The 11,667-nt window shown below is 44.8% G+C and overlaps 1 protein-coding gene across 1 annotated transcript in view; it reads left to right on the top strand.

The window, feature by feature from the left end:
* The window catches only part of DCDC2 (doublecortin domain containing 2), a 124,799-nt gene extending 114,368 nt beyond the window's left edge, over positions 1–10,431 (top strand). The window contains exons 9-10 of the mRNA XM_081827605.1: positions 6,144–6,446; positions 9,848–10,431. Coding sequence (XP_081683731.1) covers positions 6,144–6,446; positions 9,848–9,952 — 408 coding nt within the window. The 3' untranslated portion in view covers positions 9,953–10,431. The remainder of the gene's footprint in view (positions 1–6,143; positions 6,447–9,847) is intronic.
* The last annotated feature ends 1,236 nt before the right edge of the window (positions 10,432–11,667 follow it).

The raw sequence follows: 11,667 nt of genomic DNA on the forward strand, positions 1-11,667 counted from the left end.
GATGCCCCCCCGCAGCAATCGGCAGTCTTAGATCTCGTGCAGGAACCCCTCTTGCTCGGGTAGGCACACGGTTTCTCGGGTCCACCTGCGAACTGGCTTCTGCCAGGCGGAGGGGTGAGGTCTCGCATGCGAGCTCTGCTTCCTTATCTGCAGGAGGGACCCTGTGATTGGACCTGGCGAAAAGGACTTTTTTTTCCTTCCTGTTTCTCTTCCTTCTCCCTCACCTCCCTCAAGATGAATTGCCCTTCCTTAGTCTTACCTTTTCCTTTGGGATCCCTGCTCCTTCCTCCCCAACCCCCCCAGCCCCTCCCTTTGGCTTTGTGTCTACCCCTCTCTACCTAAATTATTAACGTTATCAGGATCTTCCTAGGGTTCTCTGAGGTGGGAGCAGAACGTGGGCTCTGTGCACCCAAGCCTTGCTCCCTGACTTGACGCTGGTGCCTTGCTAGCTGCAACTGTTCCCGCACCCGGCCATAGGGCAGGTCCCGCTAAATGCACAGAGCCTGAGAACTACTTGGGGATTTTGAGGAAATTACATAGTTGTAAAGATTTTGGCAGGGGGACTAGGAATATTTTTCTAGCACTTTGTTTTTTAATTCTTTTTTTTAATAGAATCAATTTTTTCTTTTTAAAGATTTTCTTTATTTATTTGACAGAGAGAGAGAGAGTTAGCGAGAGAGGGAACACAAGCAGGGGGAGTGGGAGAGGGAGAAGCAGGCTTCCCGCTGAGCAGGGAGCCCGATGCGGGGCTCGATCCCAGGACCCCGATCCCAGGACCCCAGGATCATGACCTCAACCAAAGGCAGATGCTTAACGGACTGAGCCCCCCAGGTGCCCCTCTGTATTTTAATTCTAAGTAAGCTGCTCATCTCAGCTCTATCTGTTAGTTCATTCACTCAGCTCTCTCAGTCATTGGGCACCACCAGTGACTTCCTACCAGGAGGCGACTGGCTGAAGTATAATTGCAGAATAAAGCAGGGCAATAACCAGAGGTTGGTTCCTCAGTTAGGCGGCACATCCCGTGGGCGTCTTAGCAGATACAGAGAGGTGGCCACATAGCTCTACCTGGTGGTCAGGGGCTGGGGCATGCAGTTTCCTTAAAAGTTGAAGCAGAGGGGCGCCTGGGTGGCTCAGTTGGTCAGGCGTCTGACTCTTGATTCCGGCTCAGGTCATGATCACAGGGTCCTGGGATCGAGCTCTGCGATGGGCTCTGTGCTGGGTGTGGAGCCTGCTTAAGATTCTCCCTTCCCTCTCCCTTTGGCCCTCCCCTCCTGCTCCTGCTCGCACTCCCTTTTTCTTTCTCTCTCAAAAAAAAAAAAAAAAAAAAAAAGAAAGAAAGAAAGAAAAGAGAATTCTCCTAACATACAACTAACTGTTAACCGTTCTTAGATATACAGATCTGTGGCCCTTAGAACATTCACAGTGTTATTCCACTGTAACCCCTGTCTAGTTTCAGGACATTTTCCATCTCCCCAAAAGGAAACCCCATGCCTATTTTTTTTAAGATTTATTTATTTATTTGAGAGAGAGAGAGAGAGAGAGAGAGAGCAAGCACATGAGCAGGGACAGAGGCAGAGGGAGAGGGAAAAGCATGCTCCTGGCTGAGCAGGGAGCCTGACACGGGGTTCAATCCCAGGACCCTGAGATCATGACCTGATCTGAAACCCAGGAGTCAGACACTCAACCAACTGAGCCACCCAGGCACCCTGAAACCTCCTGCCTATTAAGCAGCCTTTCCCCATTCTCCCTTCTCCTCAAGCCTGGCAACCACGAATCTGCTTTCTGTCTTTATAGTTTGACCTATTCTGAATGTTTTGTGGAAATGAAATCATACAATAAGTGACTTTCTGTGTCTGGCTTTGTGTGGAGCTAACTCACAGCCTGCCCCCCATGGAAGAGCTCTTCTGGCTGTGAGGGGAGATCCCAAGGCCCTCTAAGAACGGCATTCATCTGAGTGGACTCTGCTTTGTGGGCGTCCCGTTGCTTGGGCTGAACGTCAGGTCAGCGTGTGTGAGGGGCACCGGCCTCCTCCCGGAGAGTTTCTCTGCAGCAAGAGAAGGAGGGCAAGGATTGAGGGAGTGTGCAGCTTGCTGAATCTCCCTCCTGTCTTCCTCCCACCATGGACCCCCGCTGTCTTGTGGAAGGGGTGTTCTTTTGCTTCTCTGCAGGTCCTCGCCATGGCATAGATTTTATCTGTGTGTGTGTGTGTGTATGGGTGTGAAACCCAGTGTTCCTTCCTGGGATGATTTGATTGATGTATGCACTGGAAACATCTTTAATAATTTAATGCCTGCTTCAAAGGAGATTACACCAAAAGCACATTGCTTTTCATTTATTCATTACAGATCCGTCATAGCAGAATTTTTTTTTTTTTTGGCCTGAGTTGTAGTGTTGGAGTAATAATAAATTGTGTTCTACACTGTGGATATTTTAAAGCATTATAAACCTTTAAACTCCTGTTACTGTCTTACTTAAATTGATCCAGTTGGTAGCATAGCACCTTAATCTTGCATTTTGTAAAGCTGAGCTAACCCGACGCGGCTTCCTGTGATGACGGTGAGGTAACCATGGTGGGAAAGCACAACAGACCGAATGGGATGCAAGAGTAATACTGCGTGTTCACGGCGGCGCCCACAGTGGGGGGAGAACAGAACCTGCGTTCAGGGCTGGGCGACTCCCTCCTTGGAGAGAGGTTAGGGTCTCTCCCAGCTGCCTGCCTGAAAAGAAGAAAAAAAAATGTATATGTGTTTGGGAATTGGGAGTGAAGAAAAAGGGTATGATGAGAAACACAAAACTAAAAACTAAAAGCCAACTCACACCCGTTTTGCCACATTTCGGTACACGTCCAGATTTCAGGAAGGGAAAACAGACTTCTGTTGGCGCAGAAGTCACCTTACCAGACGTCAGTACGTTCTTGTAATACGTTCTCAAGAGAGACAAGAAACAGGTCTACACTCCTAAATGATCACAGCAAATTTGGGGTTTTCTCTGTTATTATCATTCAGTGTTTTTTTATTATAAAATTCTGTATAACTTCTCCTTAAAACCAAAACCGAATGTTGCTCCGAATAGGGCGAGTTAGGTGCACTAACAGTTTCTAGCAGGGTGATACACAATTATCCAATTCTCAGAAATAGTCTAAAAAGAACTCCGCTTCTGGTGGCCATCAGTGCTGTAGTGTTTCCGGAGTTCTGTTAGGTAATGCTTTGGGGACTCTGCCTAGCCATCTTTGTAACGTTCCCTCGCTGGGTCACACCAGAAGTCTTTAGTAGAAATCCAGAAATGTTTTGTTCTCAGGTCGGTAATTCTTTCAATGTTAAAAGCAATGCTGCATATTGCGGGGTCACACCTCCTGGCCATTGGAAGGACACTCGAGCGTGAAGTAGAAGCTTCTCATGGTATTTCTTTAAGGAAGGACACCAGGGCTTGGGGGCAAACTCTCGCCCGGGGTTCAAATCCTCGCCTTGCATGGTCGCCGCCGCGTGATGCTGAAGGCGTTGCGTGGTTTCTCCTTTTCCTGATGTGTGTGCGGGACATAAGAGGTGTACTTTGCAGGGTTGTTGGGAGGGTTTCACGAAATGATGAGCACGTAAGCGCAGAGCATGACACTCAGCACCGATGGGAGCCGGGGGCTCCGTGGATGGACCCCACCTGCACACAGCATTCCCGCAGGCTTGCATCGGTTGCCATGACCGAGACCGGGTGGCAGGCTGCTGCCCGCCACGAAAGGTCCCCTTCCTGATCCACATCCTGGGCACTTTTCTCCCCGGGCCATATTACAGTGTGCCCTGTGACTGCCCAGCTCTGAGTTCCTTGATTCCTGTCCTATTTGTCTCTGAATGCCCAGCATCCAGAGTCCTGCTCAGCACAGATGGGTACTCCAGGCCCATTCATGAATCACGGTGACCGAGCCTTCCACATGTCTTTTAGGGTCACACAGTGAGTCTCCCCCACATCCTTCAGAGTCCCTAAGAAAGGAGCTCGCGGTCTCTGGGCTTGAGAACCCCCAGCCTTTTCTTGGCCTCTCATGACATGTGAGTAGGAAGCTGCCCACAGTGATTCTGACTTGGCTCCTTGTTCTAGCTCTTTCCCATCTGCGGCCCCCTCTCTGCCCTAGGGTCCAATTGAGGAAGCCCCCTCAAAGCCGTTGCTGCTCAGGGGTGCATCCACACCACCTTTGGCCCCGGACATTTCCTCTGCCCTGCTTTCATGATGACAGCGCCCATCTTGCTCAGCAGACTCTTCCTTGGCTTATGAGTGTTCTCTGTAGAGAGAGTGGGACAGGGGTGTGGGCATGTGAGCATACTGTTTTGCCTCTTGGAAACTGGAGGTTTTTCTCACCTTCATTCATTTCAGTCTTATACATCCTTCCCAAGCATTGTAGGCTCCAATTCATAAATCTTTGTCTTTTCTCTTGGCACCATCTGGCAGATCCACCCCCGTACATGCCCATTTCTGTCCAGCATTTGGCCTTCCCAAGGGCCTCACCCTGGGCAGCAAGCTTAGGGATCGCAGGGGCCCCACACTGTTTGACATTAAGCATCTGAATGGAAATGTGGAAGACCCAGCCTCGCTTGTACAATGATTTAAGCTGCATGATGGCAAACGCCATGGTTATTGGAATATCTTAAGAACAACTAATTTTTTTTCTTTCATTTTTTTAAAAGTGTATCTTTGATACCATGCGGTCAAAACTGAGACTCTATTTTGGGCAGAATTTAAGACTTCACGGTTCAACTCTTTTCCTCTTTAAAATAATGTTGTGTGGAGTTTTGCCCTGAACTTTTGGTTCCACTCTGTTTCGTTTTTTTTTTTTTTTTTTTTCTTTTTTCTTTACTTCCAAAAATGGAGAGTATTACATTAACTCTTACAAGAAGACCGTTAAGACCTCATAAAAAGCATCTGAGCAGTTTGAGGAGAATGGACTTCCAGAGCTGGAAGTGGGGGCGGTCAGGGTGAATTGCATCTCAGACCTTCATTTTACAGGTGCTGGAGGACCATGTGACCTGTCCAGTGTCAACCAGAAAGAGGCAGGTCTAGGGTCCTAACTTAGAATAAATCCTGTGTTCTTTCTATACTATACTTTAAAAGAAAAGCTGTTATTTTATTGCAGGCAGTGAAGAATCTAAGGGCTCCAGGACAGAGCGTGTCCTACAAATGGGAAGCGACTCTAGTGTTTTCTTAGGATGTGATGTACCAGATACAGTGGTTGGCACTGCATGTAACTTCTCTCATTCATTCCCCCCGGATGTTTTATTATATTCTCATGTTACAAGTGGGGACTCTTCTCATGTTACAAGCAGTGAGGTGACAGCCAGTAAGTGCCTGGCCAGGGCTTGAACCCGGGCTATTCTCCAAAGTCTTGGCTCTGGAAGTCGGCCTCCTGCTGTCTTTTAAATCAGATTTACATGTATCCAGATAACTTGGAAAACAACTAATTTGAGCTCATAAATTCTTGAGCACTTCTCATTTTTATAGAAAGGACGTAGGGTTTCTTGGCCTTGGACCTGCACGACCGTGTTTGTGTTCTGAGATACACTGTGAGCCCCCAGGCATTGCGTGGGCAGAGGTCCACATTTGGTGCCAGGAAGACTGGCTTCACGTCCTGGTGCCACCACCTTGGCCCTCTTTCTCTATTTAGAGATCTAAATACACACCAGGTAGTCACGATGAGGAGGATGAATTCTCCACAGAGACTTTTTTTTAACCTCCTCCTCTGGGCCGGACGCTCCGCTCTATATTGGCCAAAGGCCCTGCAGTCTGGCCTCGTCTCTGCCTCGGGGCTTATGAGCACCAGTCCTGGAGTCACACGCCTCTGTCCAGGCCTGGCTGTCCACTTCCATACAGCGGGATCTTGGGCTAGATATTTGGTCTCTTTGTACCTGAGTTTTCTCACCTGTAAAAGGGGAATAATACCAACCTCATGGGATTGTTGTGAGGAGCAAATGAGGAAAAATCCCTGTGAAGAGTGCATTCAGTAGGTACTCAGGAAAGGTTAGCACGTTATCTGCTGCAGAGCACTACACACGTGTGAGGAAGTTTTACGTGACTGTAGCATAATCATCATCACGTCGTTATAACGTGCAGTGGAAAATCTCTGTTGCCCTGCTTACTTTTATCCGTTATTCATTCTGACCCACCAGAGACCAGCGGAAATAGTAGATGAGGAAGAAGATGGAGAAAAAGCAAACAAGAATGCAGAGCAGAAAGAAGATTTTTCGGGAATGAATGGTGAAGTGGAAGACGGAGGAGAGAAGGAGGCTACAGATGCCTCCGAGCAAGTTGAGGGGGTCCCAGATCACAGCGAGGAGCAGGCGGTTCCCGCCCGCATTAACGGAGGCACCGATGAAGAAAATGGCGAGGAGCTGGATCAGGTTAATACGGAGCCTCAGGAGGAAGTGGATGAGGAATTAAAGTCGCAAGGAGCTGGCAGTGGACAAGATGAGGTATTTCTACTGCTTTTGCTCACTTGTGTTCATGTGTGAATGCGTGTGTGGTGCACACGCCCATGCACTTAGGGAATTATTCAAGCACTTAAGAGTTGCGTTGAAACCACTTACTGTTGAGCAGGGAAGGACTCAATACCATTTACTTGACTATATTATTTCAGGCACTTTAAAGTATGGTCATCCACCTGTCAGAGAATCCACGCATTGTCCTGTCATCCACCCATCCACACACTCATCCATCCGTCCACCCATCCACCCAGTATCACCCACCCATCCACCCACTAATCACCCAGCCATCCACCCATCTGTCCATTCATCCATCCATCTACCCACCTATCCACTCACCCACCCACCCACCCATCTACCCACTCACCTACCCAGCCATCCACCCATCGACCCATCCACTCATTCCCCACCCAGCCATCCACCCATCCACTCATTCCCCACCCACCCATGCACCCACTCATCCACACATCCACCCACTCATCTACCCATTTCACCCATCTACCCACTCATCCACCCACTCATCCATCCATCCATCCATCCATCCATCCATCCATCCATCCATCCCTTATCTCATTCTACAGAGTTTGCAGAGGCTCCTGAGAATGTATATAACAAATATACACAAATAAAAATAATTTAATATCAGGGAAGGTACAGACAAGAAATGAACATCAAGGCCATGAGATCTAGACATGAAAGAAAGAACATCCCCTCTGTCATGGGTGACTTCTTTGTACTCTGGAGATGTTAAAGTTTCACTTGTTTAGTCCACATTAAATGATTTAACTGAATTAAGCATTCGATGCACCAGGCACTTAATAAGATATGGTTTTATTTGTTATACAGAGAGGGTAAGGAATTACATGGTAAAGCCTCCTTCTAGCCTGTTTTCCCACCAAGGGCCCTGCAGCAGGATAGTCTGACATGCAGGCATTCTTCCAGAGGATGGATGGTTAAACTAGAGACTGATGAATAGGCTCAAGTTCAACGTCATAGTGTAAGAGGTAGCCACAGCCTTCTTCCCGTCCTTGAGAATGAAGCCTTCCTGTCTATCCCTCTGGTCAGGGTCCACCTCCCTCAGGCTGTAACCTCTCAAGTGGGCCTTGCTGTCTTCATTCCTGACACCCAGTGTCATGAGTGTGGTTTTCTTGATGATTTATTATTGACTCATCTGTTTTATTTTGCTTAGGGGGGATCAAATTTCGTAATGGTAAAATAGCAAAACCTTCTTGTGGCCAGGTTTTAATAACCAGCACAGAGTTGTCTGTAATCTGTTGTCTGGTTTATATGAAAACATTCTCAACATCTAAGTGAAAACACAAGGTGTGTCTCCCGTTTCATCTTTCCTCAAGGTGAGGGAATCACAGTTGTAGTCAGCCAGAAATTCCCCATATGCCATTCTACCTAGTTACTGAAATTGAGCGAAAATTCGTATCCTGAGGTTGTTTGTAGCTAAAATTAGAAAAGGAAGTCAGTCCACTACATGATTCCCTTTCCCTCAATAAGGAAACAAAATGAAATTCTCAAGGAATACACACACACACACACACACACACACTTTCTCAAGGGAGGCACTGTGGTTTATCTGGGGGTATCATCTGGAAAGCACAGTAATGTAGAGGACAGCGTCCTCGTTGTCATGATATGGTAACTACAAGAGTCGGCTTCATGAAACCCTTCGCTATCATTGCCTTTGATGAACGTCTACAGCATGAAATCAAAGTGCAGATCCTATGTGGGACCCCAGTCATAAGATCCAAGTATGTACTCTTCTAGTGCTCTAGGTTTTAATTCAGTTTTATAACCTGAAACAGTTGTACAGAAATGAAGGGATTGCCTATCTTTCCATTCTGTAAATTTAACTTTTAAAAATAGGCCCCTTATAAGAATCGGGTCTCAGTCAAGATCAAGGTCATATAATGTGAAGTACAGGTCTTCTGGGGATGTACTGACGGTGAATCTAAACTTGAGGGGTTGCAAATGAACAAGTACCTGCTATGTGATGAGTTAGGGATGTTAACCCTGCAAATGCCGAAGCAGAGCAGTCACCCACAGAGAGACTGAATCTTACTTGACTCATCTCTCTTCTAATGGCAAGGCATCTTGTTTTCATTCTCCCTCCGTTGCTCATTCAGGGACATTTGAAGCGTATCAAATATGCGAAAAACAAGATCCATAGGAATCCTAAATTATACATTAAAAATTAACTTTTTCAAAAGGATTGTTTACTTCTAGAACGACTAAGGGTTCAGTTTGTCGTGAAACATTTTGTGCCCTGTAGCCATTCTTAGGCACAGGGTGCTGGGATGACAGGAAGACAGCAGGGAGCACGGGAGAAACACACCACAAGCGACGGACATTGATTGATCTCCTGCCCTATTTGAGACACTTCCTGAGATAACAATGTGAAATAAGAGTCCCAGTATTTTTTTTTTTCATTTTTAGAGCATAAATTATGGCTGTGGGGGCAGGGGCCTTGGAGCTAGTCCTCCTGTCCCCACTCGGGTGGCCCTTACGAGGGCCATGGAGCCTCCAGCCTTCCATGGAGCAGAGTTTGAAAACCAGCGAATTCTAATCCCATCCCCTTGGATTTCAGTCTAGTGGGAGAAGGCCATGTTGTAAATGAGACAAGATCCTTAATACCATAAAAGAAGTCCAAGCACAGGGATGCACATGCCATTGGAGAAATCCTGCGTCTGTACTTGGTTTCCTTCCTGCCCTTATCTGTCTGATACTTGAGGGTACTTGGTACCATATTCACAAGGAATTTGTGAGCTCTAACAGAAAAACAACTAGTATGGGGCTGGGTTAATGTGACATGAGGTAGAATTGCTGTACTTTTCTCTTTTCTCTGAAAATGCTGAAATGAAAAGTATAAATATGCTGTTGAAAAGAAAAACTTAAAGTGAAATCAAGAAAAAAAAAATTGAGGGATGCGTGGGTGGCTCAGTCGGTTAAGCATCTGCCTTCGGCTCAGGTCATGATCCCAGGGTCCTGGGATTGAGTCCCACATGGGAGCTTGCTTCTCCCTCTGCTTCTTCCCCTGCTTGTGCTCTCTCTCCTTTCTCTCTCTCTGACAATTAAATAAATAACGTCTTTAAAAAGAAAAAAGGAAAAGAAAAAAAATTGAGAAAAATAAAGCCTGCAGCACAAGCAATGAGTCTGTGCCCTTATGGTCCCAGGTAGGGCTTTTGTGCAAGTAAGGTATTGAGGATGGCATGTCCACTGGGTCATGATCAACTAGAACACAAACGGGACGGGCCCAGGGAACTATTTTTAGTTGAATATTTATATGGTTACCTGAAATACGGAGTCATTTTTTTTCCTTGTGAATTTTATGACCTTTGGGACTAAAGAGCTAAATATCTTTGTTTTGGTATCTTTTCTTCCAGGCTGACTTAGACCCTCAAAGACCACCAAGACCAGAAGTAAAAATCACGAGTCCGCAAGAAAATGAGAACAACGAACAAAACGAGGACTATGCTGTGGTAGCATAGATAATCTTTAAAAAAGAGAGTATATTGATTATCAGGAAAATGAAGGGTTATAATACTTGAGTAATAAGGATGTAGTTACTGCTGAACATAATGTGACAATATTGAATACTACCTGTGGGATTCTAAGATTAGAGGCTTAATGGAAAGACTAGATAATTTTGAGTAGCTGCTAAAGGAGAGTGGCTTCTTTTCATGGGATGTATTTGTAAAAGTCATTTAGAAAAATTAAGTAAGAGGGACGGAGGGACAGTTGCACAGGATGACAATTGGCCACTTGTCTTGGTAAGTGATGAAAAAATAGAGGACCACACCTTGTCCATAAATTTAGAAGTGAGGTTATTAAATGGGAGCTTATTCTAAAGCACTTATCTAGGAAGGCATAGAATTTTAAAGAGATGATAATAGGAAAGCATGTACTTTTTTTTTTAAAGCAATAAACTCTTGAATAAACAAATTATAATTTAGTTTCAGAGACGGCAGTAGATTGAAATGTTTCCTTGACTTGTTGATATTCTTTCCTTTCTTCCTCCTTATCCCAAATCCATCTCACGCAAATTAAAAAGAGCACATTTTGGAAGGAGGAAGTCTCCATTCAGTGTGTTAGTGATTCATCTGGGCACCCCCCTGTCCCTCAAGTGCTTCAGGTTTTCATCCTCATGGCTTCAATGATACGCTCAGGAAGGAATTTTACCATGGAACACCCAATTATAGTCACAGCCTGGCTGGAGAATTTGCAAGTTCTGATATCCTCTGGACTTTCATGGATCTAGTCTACCTTCACCAATAATGGCCATCTCTTCTCCATCACGTTACTCTGTTAGAAAACTCAATATTGGCTAGTCTAAAGATCGAATTCTCTCCAGATTTTTATAAAAGAACAACAACAACAAAAACCCAAGACTGCATTTGACTTGTTTTTTGCCTTATTTCTATTAGGATTAGCCTTGTCATATTTTTGCCCCTAGGGATATCAGCAAATGTCTATTTTAATGGCCAGTTATATTTAAACTTTCAAGCAGATTCCTTCCTATATAATTAGAAGCCCTCTGATAGAAACTGTTGAAAAATGTTTAAATTGTCATGATGAAACCAGTTTCTTATTACAATTTTGTGGGCTAATTAAATGAACCCACAATGGCCTTGTTAGGTATATATGGGGAAAACATAATTGTATTAGTTTTCTGAGTTTTTAAGAGATGATGCAGGTCTTCCTTAAATATAGAAATAATCTATTTTTCTCATATTGAAGAATATTTTTGTTAATTATGTAGATGTTATAAATTTGAAAGGAAACTTCTAGTGCTTTTGTAGAATTCATTATTAATCATAAGGTTAAAAGATTTTCTTCCCCTCCAGGCTTCATAACCAACCATTCGGAATAAAGGTAGTTATATCAAGCACTTGATAATACTACAGAAAATGAATGTATTTTTTTTCCTAGCAGCTATTTTAATATTTTCTATAAATAAGAAACATAAACGGAGACTACAACGTAACAGTATTGGAAAGAGATGGTGATATAAGGGTATATTGATCTGGGAGGATGAATTGTGAATGGGTGTTCTATATTTCTGGTATAAAATCTAGATTGTGCTTACTACAGGTAGGCTTATTTTTCTCAAAGGGGACAATATGAAACGCTGTAAACTACAAGCAACAATCTTGTGTTGCTAGGGAGATAGGCTAGCTGGTTTTTTGATATTAAATTCCCATGC

Source organism: Leptonychotes weddellii, chromosome 8 (genome assembly GCF_054177405.1).
Source record: "Leptonychotes weddellii isolate Sample4059 chromosome 8, ASM5417740v2, whole genome shotgun sequence".
In the NCBI taxonomy this organism is placed as follows: domain Eukaryota; kingdom Metazoa; phylum Chordata; class Mammalia; order Carnivora; family Phocidae; genus Leptonychotes; species Leptonychotes weddellii.